This window comes from Halichoerus grypus, chromosome 8 (assembly GCF_964656455.1).
Source record: "Halichoerus grypus chromosome 8, mHalGry1.hap1.1, whole genome shotgun sequence".
Classification (NCBI taxonomy): Eukaryota; Metazoa; Chordata; class Mammalia; order Carnivora; family Phocidae; genus Halichoerus; species Halichoerus grypus.
The window spans coordinates 35,217,987-35,237,500 of NC_135719.1; the positions used below are offsets into that span (position 1 = coordinate 35,217,987).

A 19,514-nucleotide genomic window follows, 5' to 3' on the forward strand; every position below is an offset into this window, starting at 1 on the left:
GTCTGTTCATGTCTTCTTCCCATTTCTTGACTGGATTATTTGTTTTTTGGGTGATGAGTTTGAGAAGTTTTTTATAGATATTGGATACCAGCCTGTTATCTGATAAAACATTTGCAAATATCTACTTCCATTTTGTAGGCTGTCTTTGGTTTGGTCGACTATTTCCTTTGCTGTGCAAAGCTTTTTTCTCTTGATGAACTACCAATAGTTCCTTTTTTTGTTGTTGTTGTTTCTCTTGCCCTTGAAGACGTGTCTAGCAAAACATTCCTGTGGCCAAGGTCAAGAGCTGCCTGTGTTCTCCTCTAGGATTCTGATGGATTCCTGTCTCACATTTAGGTCTTTCATCCATTTTGAGTTTATTTTTGTGTATGGTGTAAGACAGTGGTCCAGTTTCATTCTTCTACACATGGCTCTCCAGTTTTCCCAGTACCATTTGTTGAAGAGACTGTCCGTTTTCCACTGGATATTCTTTCCTGACTTGTGGAAGATTAGTTGACCATAGAGTTGAGGGTCCATTTCTGGGTTCTCTATTCTGTTCCACTGATCTATGTGTCTGTTTTGGTGCCAGTACTATACTGTCTTGATGATTACATCTTTGTAATATAGCTTGAGGTCTGGAATTGTGATGCCACCAGCTTTGGTTTTCTTTTCCAACTTTCCTCTGGCTATCCGGGGTCTTTTCTGGGTCCATACAAATTTTAGGGTTGTCTGTTCCAGTTCTGTGAAAAATGTTGATGACCATGACCCGAGCCAAAGGCAGATGCTTAACAATTGAGCCACCCAGGTGCCCCTTGATGGTATTTCTATAGGGATTGCATTGAATGTGTAGATTGCTCTGGGTAGCATAGACATTTCAACAATGTTTGTTCTTCCAATCCATGAGCATGGAAAGAATTCCATTTCTTTGTGTCTTCCTCAATTTCTTTCATAAGTGTTCTATGGTTTTCAGAGTACAGATACTTTACCTCTTTGGTCAGGTTTATTCTTATGTATTTTATGGTTTTTGGTGCAATTGTAAATGGGATAGATTCCTTGATTTCTTTTTCTGCTGCTTCATTGTTGGTGTATAGAAATGCAACTGATTTCTGTGTATTGATTTTATATCCTGCCACATGGCTGAAATCCTGTACGAGAGCTAGCAATTTTTAGGTGGAGTCTTTTGGGTTTTAAACATAGAGTGTCATGTCATCTGTGAAGTGTGAGACTTTGACATCTTTTTTGCTGATTTGGATGCCTTTTATTTCTTTTTGTTGTCTGACTGCTGAGGCTAGGACTTCTAGTACTATGTTGAACAACAGTGGTGAGAGTGGACATCCCTGTCGTGTTCCAGACCTTAGGGGAAAAGTTCTGTTTTTCCCCCTTCAGGATGATATCCACTGTGGGCTTTCTGTAGATGGCTTTTATGATATTGAGGTGTGTTCCCTCTATCCCTACACTGAACAGAGTTTTTATCAAGAACAGATGCTGTATTTTGTCAAATGCTTTTTCTGCATCAATTGAGAGGATCATATGGTTCTTGTCCTTTCTTTTATTAACGTGATGTACCACACTGCTTGATTTGCGGATGTTGAACCACTCTTGCAGCCCAGGAATAAATTCCACTTGGTCCTGGTGAATAATTCTTTTAATGTATTGTTGGATCCTACTAGCTAGTATCTTGGTGAGAATTTTTCCATCCATCTTCATCAGAGATTTGGTCTGTAATTCTTTTTGGTGGGGTCTTTGGTTTTGGGATCAAGGTAATGCTGGGGCACCTGGGTGGCTCAGTTGGTTAAGCGTCTGCCTTTGGCTCATGTCATGATCCCGAGATTGAGCCCCGCATCGGGCTCCCTGCTCAGTGGGGAGTCTGCTTCTCCCTCTCCCTCTGCTCCTCACCCTGCTCATGCGTGCTCTCTCTCACACACTCTCTCTCAAATAAATAAAATCTTAAAAAAGAAAAGGTAATGCTGGCCTCATAGAGTGAGTGTGGAAGTTTTCCTTCCATTTCTATTTTTTCAAACTGCTCCATTAGAATAGGTATTAATCTTTCTTTAAATGATTGGTAGAATATTGTTGGGAGGCCCCCTGGACCTGGACTCTTGCTTGTTGGGAGATTTTTGATTACTGCTTCAAGTTCTTTGCTGGTTATGCGTCTGTCCAGGTTTTCTATTTCTTCCTGTTTCAGTTTTGGTAGTTTATATGTTTCTAGGAATGCATCCATTTCTTCCAGATTGCCTAAATTGTAGCCATATAGTTGCTCATAATATTCTCTTATAATTATTTCTTTTTTTCAGTTTGTTTTTTTCAGTGTTGGTTTTGATCTCTCCTTTTTCATTTATGATTTATTTGGGTCCTTTTTCTTTTTGATAAGTCTGGCTAGGGACTTATCGATCATATTAATTCCTTCAAAGAACCAGCTCCTAGTTTTGTTGATCTATTATTTGGTTTTTTTTTTCTATATTATTGATTTCTGTTCTAATCTTTATTACTTCTCCTGCTGGATTAAGGCTTTATTTGCTGCATTTTCTCCAGTTACTTTAGGTATAACATTAGGTTCTGTATTTGAGACTTCTCTTATTTCTTGAGAAATGTTTGCATTGTTATATACTTCCCTCTTAGGACCATCTTTGCTGCATCCCAAAGGTTCTGAACTGTCGTGTTTTCATTTTCATTTGCTTCCATGAATTTTTAAATTCTTTAATTTCCTGGTTGACCCATTCATTCCTTAGTAGGATGCTCTTTAACCTCCATGTATTTGTGTTCCTTCCAAATTTTCCCTTGTGATTCAAGTTTTAAAGCATAGTGGCTTGAAAATATACAGGGAATAATTCCAATATTTTGGTACCAGCTGAGACCTAATTTGTGATCCTGTTATAGGAGAAAGTCCTATATGCACTCAAGAAGAATGTGTATTCTGTTGCTTTAGGATGAAATGCTCTGAATAGATCTGTGAAGTCCATCTGGTCCAGTGTGTCATTCAAAGCCCTTGTTTCCTTGTTGACCTCTGCTTAGATGATCTGTCCTTTGCTGTGAGCGGAGTGTTAAAGTCCCCTATTACTGTACTATTTTCAATGAGTTTCTTTAGTTTTGTTATTAATTGGTTTATATAATTGGCTGCTCCCATGTTAGGGGCATAAACATTTACAACTGTTAGATCTTCTTATTGGATAGACCCTTTAATTATTATACACTGTCCCTCTTCATCTCTTATTACAGTCTTTGGTTTAAAATCTAATTTGTCTGATATAAGGATTGCTACTCCAGCTTTCCTTTGATTTCCATTAGCATGGTAAATGGTTTTCCACCCCCTCACTTTCAATCTGGAGGTGTCATTGGGTCTAAAATGAGTCTCTTGTAGACAGCATATTGATGGGTCTTTTTTTTTTAATCCACTCTATTACCCTGAGTCTTTTGACTGGAGCATTTAGTCCATTTACATTCAGAGTAATTGCTGAAAAATATGAATTTAGTGCCATTGTATTACCTGTAATGTCAATGTTTCTGTATAGTGTCTTTGTTCTTTTCTGGTCTTTGTTACTTTTGGGCTCTCTTTATGCTTATAGGATCCCTTTAAGTATTTCCTGCAGGGCTGGTTTAGTGATCACAAATTCTTTTTGTTTCTGTTTGTTCTGGAAGCTTTTTCTCTCTCCTTCTATTCTGAATGACAGCTTTGCTGGATCAAGTATTCTTGGCTGCATATTTTTTGCATAGCATGCTGAATATATCATGCCAGTCCTTTCTGGTCTGTCAGGTCTCTGTGGCCAGGTCTGCTGCCAGCCTTATGTTTCTACCCTTGTAGATTAAGAACCTCTTGTCCCGAGTTGCTTTCAGGATTTTCTCTTTATTTCTGAAATTTGTAAACTTCACTATTATGTCGAGGTCATTGATTTTGAAGGTGGTTCTCTGTGCTTCCTGGACTTGAACGCCTATTTCCTTCCCCAGATTAGGGAATTTCTCAGCTATAATTTTTCAAATAAACCTTCTGCCTCCCCACCTCCTCTTCCTCTGGGATCCCAATTATTCTAATATTGTTTTGCTTTATGGTATTGCTGATCTCTTGAATCCTCCCCTCGTGATCTAGTAGTTATCTCTTTCTCAGCTTCCTTATTCTCCATCATTTTGTCTTCTATATCACTGACTCCCTCTTCTGCTTCGTTTATCCTAGCAGGTAGAGCCTCCATTTTTTTATTGCATCTCAGTAATAGCCTTTTTAATTTCGACCTTATTAGATTTTAGTTCTTTCATTTCTCCAGTAAGGGATTCTCTACTGTCTTCTATGCTTTCAAACCCAGGTGGTATTTTTATATTCGTTGTTTTGAATTCTAGTTCTGACATCTTACTTATATCCATATTGATTAAATAACTGGAGTGAGTAACTGCCTCTTGTCCTCTTTTTTGGAATGAGTTCTTCCATTTTGTCATTATGTCCAGAGAAGAATAAAGAGACGGAAAATACAAAAACAGCAACAATGATACCAGAAAAATACACAGTATACAAATCAGTAGAGAACAGAAACCAAAAAGAAAAGAAAAGGAAAAAAATGGGAATAAAATCAGACAAGAAGTTGAACAGAATATTAAACTAGATCCTGGGTGTATTTTGGTCTGTTTGTTAGAAGAAACTAGATCCCAAAATGGGAAAGAAAAACTTATATATATACAAAAATGTAGTTGAATACAATGAAAGGAAGCCAAAAATGAAAAAAATACTTACAAACCATAAGTGTAAAAATGAAAATTAAAAAAGACACAAGAAAAGAAAAGGGCTAAGGAATGATGCCAGCAAAATATACACTAATCAGAAGAGAATAGAAACCAAAAAGAAAAGAAAAGGGAAAAAAATGGGAATAAAATCAGACAAGAAGTTGAACAGAATACTAAACTAGATCCTGGATGTATTCTGGTCTGTTTGTTAGAAGAAACTAGATCCCAAAATAGGTAAGAAAAACTTACATATACATACACACAAAAATTTAGTTGAATACAATGAAAGGAAGCCAAAAATGAAAAATACATATATAAACCATAAGTGTAGTATCGGTAAACTTGGTATTCACCAGAAATTCCTGCTGGTCTTCTGGGAGAGGGGCCTGTTGCAGATGCCCTGGTGTCTTTGTCTGGGTGGAATTGCACCGCCCTTACCAGGGGGCCGGGCTCAGTGTATACAGGTCCGGATTGCATTATGTAGTGCTGTTTTGCTCCTTAAAGGCATTCTGCAATGATGTGGGGGATGAAAATGGTATTGCCCCAATCTCTAGACCCAGAGCTGAAAGTTCGTGCCTCCCACTCTTCAGTGAGCCATCAAAGAAAAGTGGTCAATCACTCTTGTCTCCTTGGCTTCCGTGTGAACTCTGTGTTCACCCAGCCTGTGACCAATATTTTTATCTCAGGCACATGACCCTGATTCGAGTTTTCAAACTTATGGACTCTTGTGGCATGCACTCATACCACTCCTCCTGGTAGGGGGAGGGAGGAGGGTCTCCCTGGGGTTCTGCCTCTTGCTGGGGCCCCTGATCAGAGAACGGTCGCACAACTGCACAGCAGTTTGCGGTTTATGCCAACACCGAGCAGAAAGCCAGTGCCTGGACTCACTGTTTGTAAGCCACTTCCTTGCTCTAATGCCTGGGAACTCTGCCACACTCAGGCACCCCTGTTCTTTTTGTGACCCTGGGGATCCTGAGACCGTGCTGTCTCACCTGGGATTCTACCCTGCTTCATCTGAGCGCCTTTCAGGCAAACTTCTAAAAGTTCCAATTTTATGCTCCGCTACTTATAAGACTTCCAGTTCCCCGCTTATGGAGGCTCTCTGCCCCCGTGGTTTATCTTGGGATATATTGCCTCAGATTCATGTCTCCACACCTCCTATCTTGGAAAAAGCGATCACTTTTCTATTTGTAGAATTGTAGCAATTCTTTTCTCAGATCTCTGGTTTATTTTGCAGGTTTTCAGAATGATTTGATAACCATCTAGCTGATTTTAAGGGACCAAGATCCCCTGACGGAAACTAGGATCTCCTACTCCTCCACCATCTTACGTCTCTTGCTTACCACATCTTCTTTATTGGACATTTGGGCTCTCTCCATAGTTTGGCTATTGTTGATAATGCTGCTAAGCCAATTCTGAAAAGGTATAAAGGAGGTGATGGGGAAACTTGCCTTCTGTGTGTTGAGATATATTATAAAGCCATATAAACAAAAACATTGTTCCTCAGCAACTCACACTGAAGGGAGAGAACACAATGTTCAGAAATAAATATACGTATATATGAAAACTTGATATATAATAATGGTAGAATCACAGAACAATGTGGATAGAATGGGTTATTTACTAGATGCTTCGGGGAAAACCGGCTCATGACATTGGAGAAAGGTAAGTTAGACCCTTTAACCTCAGTTCATGTATAAAGTGGACCTGGTGGTCACTAAAGACCTAAACATAAGCTATAAAAAAGCAAACAGAAGGAAAATACAAGGGAATGTTTTTGTAGAGAAAAATATCAAGACCCAAATGCTAACCATATCATGAAAAAATTTACAGGTCTGAGTACAACAAAATAGTGGAAAAAAATCACTGATTCTGTTTGAAATATCTCATGAAAAATGTTAATAGTAAGGTGACTCGATGATAACTGCAATGTCTAAAACCTAGGAATTAATATCTAGACATACAAGGAACTCTGAAGGATAGGGTTGGGAAGGAAATCATGAAACCCAAAAGAAAACAGGCAGAGGTTATCAATGGGTACTTCACAGAAGGGGCAAGACTAAAGGACCTGAGCAGTCACAAGCACTTATCCTGAACAGCCAGACAAATGCAAATTAAAACAAAAGCAACCCAAATCAGAGGGGTGGATCTTATCAAGTAGAGAGGAGACTGTGGGCCAGGTCCATAATGGGCATGGCACTAGGTAGAGGGGGCAAAAGCAGCTCAGGGACTGTCCACCGGAAAGTGGTAATTTAAATGTGGTACTGCAAACCGCAGAAACCTATACAGCAGTTAGAGGTAACAGAAGAGATGTACACAGAGTTGACAGAGACAGATTTAAAACAGAGATGAATGAAAGAGGAATAGAACAAAGTCTGCACATGGAATAATACCAGTACATAACTTTAAAACAGAATACACCAACCAATAGAATGTATTTTATAAGAACTTGACCTGTGTGAGAACACAGGTCTCAAATACATTACAACTGGTGCCTAGAACTGGGCTGGCAGAGAAAGGGAATGGGGAGTGAGAATCAGAAATAGTAGAACAGATGATATAAATCAAATTAAAAGTTCCTGCATGTACTAGTAATGACCACACTCTGCCCTAAAGGTCTGACACAAAAATTAAAAAGAAAAGGAAAGAAAAAATAAGCCAGAAAATCATTAGGATGCTAAATCAGCTTTAAATACTTTGTCCATTTAGCAAGGTTCAAGTACACTGAATAGGGTCTGGTTACATATCCCATCTTCTGGGGTTAGTGTCACAGCTACATGACCACAGAAAAGCCAATGTAACCCGGACTTTGTTTCCTTACCTACAAAATGAGGAGTAGGATTAGATAATCTAATCTCTGAGGTTGCTTCCAGTTCTTTCTAGAGTACCCATTCACAGTTCTTCACTTAAATTCAAACATTCCAATTTAAAATTAAATTATATAGATCTTTTCTCCTTTTATTTCGTTACTAACTTAGGCAAAGTCAACCCTTCTCCAATAAAAAACAAATTGAAATATTTAGGACTAGTAAAGTTCTCAGAACTATAAAAACAAAACAAAACACAGAATTTCACTATAAATCTCTTTTCAACATTAATTTTGTAGTGCCACTTCTTAGACACTATAGATCTACTAATGGTTTAAAAAGAATTATGAAGATGGCAGAGCTTACCAGTAACTTAAATCACATAGAACTGATTCCCAAAGCGTGCCTGTCCTACTACAAGAAAATGATGCATCTGAGAATACACAGTACCTTTCCAGCTGACACGAGGCCCTAGTTTTCTGTTTTGATCTTGTTCTTCTAACGGTGTCCTGTCCACCTGAATCCCAGAGTCTTCTCTACTTAAGGGCTGTTGATCATCTTCATCTTCACTGTCTTCAGACCAGTTCTGATTAAAAAGGGAAATACATCTGATCCTTAAGAGTGTATGGTGACTGGAGCTATTTAGATGAAATGATTAAGAAATTTCAAAAAAAAAGCAAAAACTACACCTGATGGCACTTTTTTCTAAATGTCTTGAAAGTTACTATGATAGCTTAGAATTATTTTTGGTGGCAAAACCCCCAAGATGAAAGGCTACTCCTTAAAGGATACTTATATTCATTCCATTCAACTTCCTAGTACTATTGATTCAGTGCAAAATCTTAATAAATCTTTAATAATAAACTACTCTAATTTAGTGAAGAGTATTCTTGTTTTAGTTAAGTTGCTCTAGGGTGAAAGGAACCACAAAAATAATGTATCACTTGGCATATATTTATATTTTCAATAGCAAAACTATTGCTACTTACTGGTGTGTTTACATTTGGACCAAGGTCAATTTCTTCACCTTCCATCAAGTATTTTCCCCAGTCAAAATCATCTTTCTTTTCTAAAATATAACAGAAGAATTTCATCAGCTTTATCAAAAATATGTGGGGAAAAAAAACCCCCAAAACTGTAGGAAAAAAGTCTAACAAAACTCAAAATAAAAGGCACTCAGGAGATGACAAAGTTCAAAAATACTGAAACACTCAATAAATTGATATTCTAATACATTTTAAAATTTAACTTATCTTCAAAAGTGATTTTTTCTCTTTATATAATTGAAAGTAGTTTAACTTAAAGTCAGAACTTAAATTTTAAATGATGATTTGTAATTGCAATTGTATCCAAAGCAACAGAAATATTTTAGTTTCATAGATTTTTACAACTTTTTATAAAATGTCTGATAATTAAGCAATAAAACCAATTTCACTTTTGTTATATATTAAACATTTGGCAACGTACCCACTTCATCTCTTGGTGTTTCCACATAATTGCTGTTTGAAGGAGAATCAGATAGACACAGAAGAAGTGACAGTATGGAATAATGTGCATCTGTCTTTAAAACAAAAAATGAAGATATGAATCACTGAGGTTGGTGAGAGCTTTCAAAACTAGTTTAAGAAAAGATAACCCCATGTCAGTTATGTCCCCAATATTTTTTCTAGTTTGAGAAAACATGAATTATATCTAAGTAAATCCTAATCTCTAAACCTTTTTTAGAGTTCAAATGTGTACATATAAGGAACATGTCAAAAATGCGTTACCTGAATCATAATGAGGAATCGTCAGAAATACCAAAACTGAGGACAAGCTACCAAATAACTGGCCTGTGCTCTTAAAAAATGTCAAGGTTAAGGGGTGCCTGGGTGGCTCAGTCATAAGCGTCTGCCTTCGGCTCAGGTAATGATCCCAGGGTCCTGGGATCGAGCCCAGCATCGGGCTCTCTGCTCAGCGGGAAGCCTGCTTCTCCCTCTCCCACTCCCCCTGCTTGTGTTCCCTCTCTCTCTGTGTCTCTGTCAAATAAATATATAAAATCTTTAAAAAAAAATGTCAAGGTCAAGAAAAAGAAAGCCTGAGGAACTATTCCAGATTAAAACACACTGATTAGTGAACCTGAGCAAAGGATACACTGGAGTTCACTTACTATTCTTCAACTTTCTTTAAGTTAAAAAAAAACAAAAAAACAAATTATATTTAAAAAACCATATTTGGGGTGCCTAGGTGGCTTAGTTGGTTAAGCATCCGACTCTTGATTTCGGCTCAGGTCATGATCTCAGCGTCGTGGGATCGGGACCGGTGTCCGGCTCTGCACTCGCTGCAGAGTCTGCTTGTCCCTCTTGCTCTGCTCCTCCCCCTACCTGTGCTATCTCTAAAATAAAAAAATAAAAATAAAATCTTAAAAAAAAAAAAAAACCATGTTTAAAAGTTACCAAAAAATAAAAATACCCCAAATGGGCTAAAGTCATAAACTATACTGGAAAGAAGAGATGGGTTAAATTCAAGGAAGGTAAGTCTCTAATGCCTAAAAACCAGGTGAGTTCTTCCTATTGTATGTTCTATACAAGTCTTCCACAACTTACAAGGGGGTTACATCCCAAGAAAGCCACTGTAAGTTGAAAATATTGTAACTCAAAAATGCATTTAATACACCTAACCTACTGAACATCATAGCTTGGCTTACCCTGTTTTGTTTTTGTTTTTTTTTTTAAGTAATCTCTACACCCAACATAAGGACTCAGGACCCCAAGATCAAGAGTCCCATGCTCTACTGACTGAGCCAGCCAGGCACCCCTGGCCTACCCTATGTTGAACATGCTCAGAACACCCATATTAGCCTATAGTTGGGCAAAATCATCTAAGGCAAAGCCTATTTAATAATAAAGTGCTGAATATCTCATGCAGTTTATTGAATACTGTACTGAAGGTGAAAAACAGAATGGTTGTCCGGGTACAAAATGGCTGTAAGTGTACTGATTGTTTACCCTCATGAACACCTGGCTGGCTGGGAGCTGTGGCTTGCTACCAGCGTCACCCAGAGAGTATCATACTGCATATCACTAACCTGAGAAAAGATCAAAGTTCAAAATCTGAATTTCCACTGAATATGAATTGCTTTTGTACCACTGTAAGTCAGGGACCATCTGTAGTACCTTATATATGTCTTCACAATGTTTATCATAATTATAATTAAATACTATTAAAAATCTGGGCAGTGATGATCATGTATTGTTTATTCTGTATTCCTACCACCTAGTATGATGCCAGGGACACAGTAAACACTTGCTAAACTTTCCTAGGAATGCTCAGGAAATATATCACTAATAAGACTTCAAGGAGCTGCCCTTTCTCTGATAATTTCTCACCTGCCTAGAAACGCCTGAAATTCCTTTAACAAAGAAAAGAATTTTTATTCCACAGAGAAAAGTGGAATAAAAAGTCTAAAATATAAGTACTTAAAGAAAACACCTCCCACTATAGAAATCTATTATTTAGTAAGAATTGCTAGCATCAGATTTTTTTTTTTTTGGATTTTGTGCACCTGAATAAGGTGAAAATTACCAATGACAGAGGAAGGAAGTGTGTACAGGGAAAGGGCACATACTGCACCCTTGCAAACCTCCCTACTTTGCCAAGGATTAGAACTATTGCCCTGTAGCAGTGTAGGGATGCACAAAAGCAACTCTTGGTCATGGGAGGAGGACCTGAATGATGCCATTTCCCTATTCCTATACACTGTTTATTTTTGAGTAACATCTATAAAGGAGCTTGACCCTGAGAGAACTCATTAATTGGGTTATCACTGTACTACAAATTAGCACTAATGGTCAAAACATAGCCTATCAACCAGCTATATATCATGCTTTGACCAAAATTACTAATTGTAGTAAAGAAAAAGAAGACTGCTTAGAATTAGGACTCTGGCACTTACATTTAGAAGATATGAACTATTTTACTTAACTTTAAAAATACAAGTTAACTTGGGGCGCCTGGGTGGCTCAGTTGTTCGGCATCTGCCTTCGGCTCAGGTCATGATCCCAGGGTCTGGGATCGAGCCCCGCATCAGGCTCCCTGCTCGGCGGAAAGCCTGCTTCTCCCTCTCCCACTCCCCCGCTTGTGTTCCTGCTCTCACTAACTCTCTCTCTTTGTCAAATAAATAAATAAAATCTTTTAAATAAAAAAAAAAATACAAGTTAACTTGTTTTTTATGCCATCTCTTTACGTAAGAGATAAAGGTAAAGAGTTGGACTCTAGCTACACATCAGCCACATGCCCCTAGTCTCTGTCTTCTGAGGCCCTGCATGGTCCCTGCTACTCTGCAGAAAGTCAATGAACACACCTATATATATGATGAAAGAAGCAATCCCATGTGCTGTACATTATATCAGAGGTGGTCTTGAGTCTCAAAGGATATTTAAGGATTAACTTATACTCCACTTTCACATTCTTTGAAACTCAAAGCTACAAAGAACTAGAATTCATAGTTCCAGTGGGGTTTTATAAATATGTCAGTCTTTGCTTATTTTTCCAAGAAGAACAAACAACCCCAAATCTCTTTTGCCAAATATCATTCAGAGCCTGGAAATGGTGAACTGTCATTTACTGAGTAACTTCCATGGATAATATAAATCCCTAACTATTTATAATAGATAGTGTGGTTAGAGATACACTTCTGGCATGATGGGAAGGCAGTGGTCTTCAAAGCCTCTCCCCTAAAAGTAACTAAAAGCTGGACAAAATTGCCAGACAACCATTTCAGTGCTCTCAATGGAGCAAGGGCATACAAACGGTGAGAAGCATTTACTCATGAAAATGATCTCAGGGTGGAACTGTGTGAGTTTGTGGCATATTTGCCCAGAGCTATTTTCCTCCTCCTCCTAGCTTTATCACAGTTGTAGTTCAACCAGACTAGACAGGGAATGAAAACTAGCAGCTTTGCTTCTGTTGATGGAAGAGTCTCACTTGACTCAAAGAGCTGTCACTTAAAGCAGCAAATGCAGTGGCAAGTGAAGTGGGGAGTCAGTGGTTGCAGTCCTGTGTGTGTTGAGCAGCAGGACAGCAGAATAGTTGAGGGTTTATCAGGAATTCCTGGAGGCACGACAGCCACACAGAGCTTGCTTCAGCTCTCCATATGTCTTGGGTTGACTAGGCTGTGATGTACATAGTAGAGACTAGAGTGGACCCAAACCAGCCATACATCCTTGGCTGATGGAACATGAGTTCATGCAACCAACACAAAATATAAGCCAGGACAGTCTTGAAAATGGCCTTAAGTATGAATGTACTTCTCAGTCCACACACAAATTAGATTAACACCCAAAGCTCACTTAATATAATACATCATATGTTATGAACTAAAAGTTTGTGTTCCTCTCAAATTCCTGTGTTGAAACTCTAACCCCCAGTGTGATGGTATTTGCAGATGGGGCTTTCAGGAGGTTATTAATTCATAAGGGTGAAGCCCTGGTCCAATGGGATAAGAAGAGATACCAGAGAGCTCTGCCATGTGAAGACACAGAGAGAAGGTGGCCATCTATGAGCCAGACAGAGTCATAACCAGCAACTGAATCAGCCAGCACCTTAATCTTAGTCCTCCCAGACTCCACTACCATGAGAAAATAAATTTGTATTTTTAAGCTACCCAGTCTGTGGTATTTTATAATGGCAGCTCGAGTTAAGACCTCAGAGAATACAAAACAAAAAACCCATGATTATCTCAAAGGTACAGAAAGAGATTTGACAATATCCAACACTTAATCATGATAAAAACTCTCAACAGACTAGGAATAAAAGATAACATCTTCAAACTGATAAAGGGCATCTATGAAAAATCTATAATTAATATCATAATCAAGAGTTAAAACTGAAGCTTTTCCTCTAAGACTAGGAACAAGGAAAAAATGTCCACTCTCCTGTTCAGCACTGTACTGAAGCTTCTGGCCAGTGCAAAAAGCACAAAAACACTTCACACTGGAAAGGAAGAAGTCAAACTATCTTTGGAGATAACATGACCCTCAGTGTAGAAAATACTAAGGAATCCAGAAGAAAATTACTAGAATAAATGACTTTATCAAGGCTAACTACACAAAAATCAACATAAAAGTGAATTATATTTTTATATGTTAGCAAAAAGCAAACTGCAAATGAAATTAAGAAGACAATTCCGTTCATAATAGCACCAAATAGAATAAAATATTTAGGAGTAAACATTAGAAATGAAATATCTGTACCTGGAAAAATAAAATTGCTGAGAAAAATAAAGATAATCTAAATAAATCAGAGTTCACACTCACAGATTTAATTATTTAATATTTAGATTTAATATTGGTAAGACTGTGTAGTAGTTTCCTTGGGCCACCATAACAAAATTCTACAAACTGCATGGCTTAAAACAAAAGGAATTTATTCTTTTTCAGTTCTTGGGGCTAGAAGTCTGAGATCAAGCCATCAGCAGGGCCATGCTCAATCTGAAAGCTTGAGGGAAGAATCCTTCCTTGCCTCTTCCAGCTTCTGTGGTTGCCACAAATCCTTAGGGTTCCTTGATTTGAAGCTGCATGGCTCCAATCTCTGCCTCCATTATAGCATGTTCACCCTGTGTGTATCTCTGTTCAAATTTCTATTGTCTTATAAGGATACCAATCACTGGATTAGCCAGTTTGACTTCATTTCAACTTGCTTACATTGTCAAAGACCCTATAATAAGGTCATATTCACAGATATCAGGAAATAGGACTTGAGAACATATCTTTTCTGGGGATACAATTCAAACAATGAGAGCAATACTTCCCAAATGATCTACTGATTCAATGCAATCCCTGACAAAATCTGACAAGGCTTTTTGTAGAAATTTAGCTAATCCTAAAATGTGCATGGAAATTCAAAGGGTCTAGAATACACAAAACGGTTTTGAAAAAAGTTGCAGTACTTATATTACCTGATTCTAAAACTCACTGTAAAGCTACAATAATAAATGCAGTGTGGTATTTGTGTAAGAATAGGCATATAAATTAGTGACACAATTCAAAGTCCAGAAATAAATCCTTATATTTATGTCCAATTTGTTTCTGACAAAGTTGCCAAGACAATTCAATAGGTAAAGAATAGTTTTTTCAACAAATGGTGATGGGAAAATTGAATAGCTGAAGGTAAAAAAAAATTTAATTTAGATCCTTTCCTCACAACATTTACAACAATTAACTCATAATAAAACATAGATTGAAATGCAAGTGCTTAAACTGCTAGAAGAAAAGACAGGAAAAAAGTCTTTTAGCTTTGGGTTAGGCAAAGAGTTCTTAAGATATGACCCCAAAAGCACAAATCATAAAAGAAAGAAATAGATAAATGAACTTCATTAAAATGAAAAACTTTTGAACTTCAAAAAAACACCACTAAGGAAATGAAAAGACAAGCTGGAGACTGGAAGAAAATATTTGTAAATCATTCTTCTGATGAAGTACTTGTATGAGAAATAAACAACTCTAATGACTCAGTAAGAAGACAAGCAGTCCAATTTCAAAATGGGAAAAGACTTTAAAAGACATCACTGAAGACATATAAATGGCTAAAAAGCACATGAAAAAATGCTCAACATCTTTAGTCATTAGGGAAATGTAAATCAAAAGCAAAATGATGTATTACCACATATTCTCTAGGATGTCTATAATATAAAAGATAGATTAAGAACAAGTGTTGGCAAGGATGTAGAGAAACTGGAACCCTTATATATTGCTTGGGGGAATATAAAATGATACAGCCACTTTGGGAAATAATTAGGCAGTTTTTCAAAAGGTTGAACCTAAGCTTACCATATAAACCAGCAATTACACTCCTAGAAATCTGTCCAAAAAAGAGTGAAGAATTACGTTCACACACAGGTTCTACAAGAATGTTAATAGCAAGTCGATTTTGGAAAAGATGGCAGAGGAGTAGGGGACCCTATTCCAACTGGTCTCCGGAATTGAGCTGAATATCTACCAGACCACTCTGACCACCCACGAAATCAGCCTGAGATGTAAGAAGATAAATCTGGATCTCTATAAACAGAAGATCGCAAGTGGTTGGTTTCGAGGTACAAAGCAGGGAGCTGGGATTCTGCGGACAGATATCAGAGGATAAACGGCAGCGGGAGGGAGCCTGGCCATGGGGATCCTACACTGCCAGTGAGTGACAGCCTCCCGTGCTGGGGACAGGGCACAGGTTCGCAGACCCGTAGCGGTGGGGAAAGGACTTTAGATGGAAACCAGAGTGGCGGGGTTGCGCGTGCTGGCGGTTTTAGAAGCACAAAGGGCAGAGACGTGCCCCCACCTGGAGGCAGGACTGGGAGCGCTGCGAGGGGCACACAACCCACGACGCTGCAGTTTATGGCAGCACAGACAGGAACGGAGATAGTGTGGCCTGGAGTGCTCACTGAAGAATAGACTGCGATCTCTCTGCTCTGAGGTAGAGGGTTGGAAACAGTCTCTTCTGCTCTGACTCTCGGAAGAGACACGGAAAGCCGCCAGGGAAAGCCGCCAGAGAACAGGGCCCCAAAAAACCGGTTCCCACTGAGCCCATCCCCCACCACAACGGGGCAGGGCAACTCTGAGTTTGCTGAGTAACAGCGCAGCAGGCCCCTCCCCCAGAAGACAGGCTGGGAAAACAAGAGGCCAGCAACCCTAAGGTCCCTAGAAAACAGGTGCATCTTGCTTGGGTTGTGGTCAGTAATTTGGACTCTATACATTCCTTCAACCACCCATCAACAGAATGACTAGGAGGAGGAACCCCCCAAATAGGAAAGACTCAGAGATTATGACTTATGCCGCAGATTTACAAATGGATGCAGATATAACCAAGATGTTGGAGATGGAATTCAGGCTAGCAATTGTGAAGACAATAGCTAGAATGGAGAAATCAATTAATGGCAACATAGAGTCTCTAAGGGCAGAAATGAAAGCTGAATTGGCAGAACTTAAAAATGCTATCAATGAGATCCAATGTAATCTAGATAATCTAACAGCTAGGGTAAGTAAGGCAGAAGAACAAATCAGGGACCTGGAAGATAATTTAATAGATAAAAAGGGAAAAGAGGAGGCCAGGGAAAAACAACTCAGAATCCATGAAAATAGAATCAGAGAAATAAGTGACACCATGAAGCGATCCAATGTCAGAATTATTGGAATCCCGGAGGGAGTGGAGAGAGAGAGAGGACTAGAAGATGTATTTGAGCAAATCGTACCTGAGAACTTCCCTAATCTGGGGAATGAAACAAACATTCATGTCCTAGAGGCAGAGAGGACCCCTCCCAAGATCAAGGAAACAGGCCAACACCCCGGCATGAAATAGTAAAACTCGCAAATCTTAGAACCAAGGAAACCATCTTAAGGGCAGTTAGAGGGAAGAGATTCCTTACGTACAGAGGGAGGAACATCAGAATAACGTCAGACCTATCCACAGAGACCTGGCAAGCCAGAAAGGGCTTGCAAGACATATTCAGGATACTAAACGAGAAGAACATGCAGCCAGGAATACTTTATCCGGCAGGCTGTCATTTAGAATGGATAGAGAGATGCAGAGCTTCCAAGACTGGCAGAAACTGAAAGAATATGTGACCACTAAGCTGGCCCTGCAGAAACATTAAGGCGGGGTTCCTTAAAAGGAGAAAGACCCCAAGAGTGATATACAAACAGAAATTTACAGGGACAATCTATAAAAACAAGGTCTTCACAGGCAACATGATGACAATTAATTCATATCTTTTAATAATCACTCTCAACGTGAACGGCCTAAATGCTCCCATAAAACATCACAGGGTTGCAGACTGGATAAAAAGACAGGACCCATCCATACACTGTCTACAAGAGACTCACTTTGAACCTAAGATACATCCAGACTGAAAGTGAAGGGATGGAGATCCATCTTCCATGCCGGCGGACCTCAAAAGAAAGCGGGGGTAGCAATTCTTATATCAGACAAATTAGATTTTAAACTAAAGACTGTAGTTAGAGACACAGAAGGACACTATATCATTCTTAAAGGGTCTATCCAACAAGAAGATCTAACAATTGTAAATATTTATGCCCCCAACATGGGAGCAGCCAACTATATAAGCCAACTGTTAACCAAAATAAAGAGTCATATTGGTAACAATATGTTAATTGTAGGAGACCTCAATACTCCACTCTCAGCAATGGACAGATCATCTAAGCAGAAAATCAACAAGGAAACAAGAGCTTTGAATGACACACTGGACCAGATGGACCTCATAGATACATACAGAACATTCCACCCTAAAACAACAGAATACTCATTCTTCTTGAGTGCACATGGAACTTTCTCCAGAATAGACCACATGCTGGGTCACAAATCAGGTCTCAAGCGATACCAAAAGATTGAGATTATTCCCTGCATATTCTCAGACCACAATGTTTTAAAACTGGAACTCAATCACAAGAAGAAATTTGGCAGAAATTCAAACACTTGGAAGCTAAAGACCACTCTGCTCAAAAATGTTTGGGTCAGGGGCGCCTGGGTGGCTCAGTCGTTAAGCGTCTGCCTTCGACTCAGGTCATGATCCCAGGGTCCTGGGATCGAGCCCCACATTGGGCTCTCTGCTCAGCGGGAAGCCTGCTTCTCCCTCTCCCACTCACCCTGCTTATGTTCCCTCTCTCGCTGTGTCTCTCTCTGTCAAATAAATAAAGAAAATCTTTAAAAAAGAAATACTGCAGAAAAGAATGTTTGGGTCAACCAGGAAATCAAAGAAGAACTTAAACAATTCATGGAAACCAATGAGAACAAAAACACAACGGTCCAAAACCTATGGGATACTGCAAAGGCAGTCCTAAGGGGGAAATACATAGCCATCCAAGCCTCACTCCAAAAAACAGAAAAATCCCGAATTCACCAACTAACTCTACACCTTAAAGAACTAGACAAAAAGCAACAAACGATGCCTAAGCCACGCATTAGAAGAGAAATAATTAAGATTAGAGCAGAGATCAATGAATTAGAAACCAGACAACAGTAGATCAGATCAACGAAAACTAGAAGCTGGTTCTTTGAAAGAATAAGATCGATAAACCACTGGCCAGACTTACCCAAAAGAAAAGAGAAAGGACCCATTTAATAAAATTATGAATGAAAGGGGAGAGATGATGACTAACACCAAGGAAATAGAAACAATTACTAAAAATTATTATCAACAACTATAGGCCAATAAGCTGAGCAATCTGGATGAAATGGAGGCCTTCCTGGAACCTATAAACTCCCAAGACTGAAACAGGAAGAAACTGACAACCTGAATAGGCCAATAACCAGTAACAAGATTGAAGCAGTGATCAAAAACCTCCCAAAAAATAAGAGTCCAGGGCCTGATGGATTCCCTGGGGAATTCTACCAAACATTCAAAGAAGAAAGAATACCTATTCTACTGAAGCTGTTTCAAAAAATAGAAAAAGAAGGAAAACTTCCAAACTCATTCTATGAGGCCAGCATTACCTTAATCTCCAAACCAGGCAAAGACCCCATCAAAAAGGAGAATTTCAGACCGATATCCCTGATGAATATGGATTCCAAAATCCTCAACAAAATCCTAGCTAATAGGATCCAACAATACATTAAAAGGATCATCCACCACGACCAAGTGGGATTTATCCCCAGGATGCAAGGGTGGTTCAACATTCTCAAATCAATCAATGTGATAGAACACATTAATAAGAGGAGAGACAAGAACCATATGGTCCTCTCAATGGATGCAGAAAAAGCATTTGACAAAATACAGCATCCTTTCCTGATTAAAACTCTTCAGACTATAGGGATAGAGGGAACATTCCTCAAGTTCATAAAATCCATCTCTGAAAAACCCACAGCGAATATCATCCTCAATGGGGAAAAGCTATGAGCCTTTCCCTTAAGATCAGGAACACGTCAAGGATGCCCACTCTCGCCACTATTGTTCAACATAGTACTAGAAGTCCTAGCAACAGCAATCAGACAACAAAAAGAAATAAAAGGTATTCAAATTGGCAAAGAAGAAGTCAAACTCTT

At 38.8% G+C, this 19,514-nt stretch overlaps 1 protein-coding gene across 4 annotated transcripts in view; it reads right to left on the reverse strand.

Moving 5' to 3' along the window:
* TUBGCP5 (tubulin gamma complex component 5) overlaps nucleotides 1-19,514 on the reverse strand; it is a 106,263-nt gene that overhangs the window by 79,029 nt on the left and 7,720 nt on the right. For all 4 annotated transcript variants that reach the window (XM_078079022.1, XM_078079021.1, XM_078079020.1 and 1 more), the window contains exons 4-6: nucleotides 8,958-9,051; nucleotides 8,480-8,559; nucleotides 7,941-8,076 (exon numbers count right to left, since the gene is read on the reverse strand). In XM_078079022.1, the coding sequence (XP_077935148.1) occupies nucleotides 7,941-8,076; nucleotides 8,480-8,559; nucleotides 8,958-9,051 (310 nt within the window). The remainder of the gene's footprint in view (nucleotides 1-7,940; nucleotides 8,077-8,479; nucleotides 8,560-8,957; nucleotides 9,052-19,514) is intronic.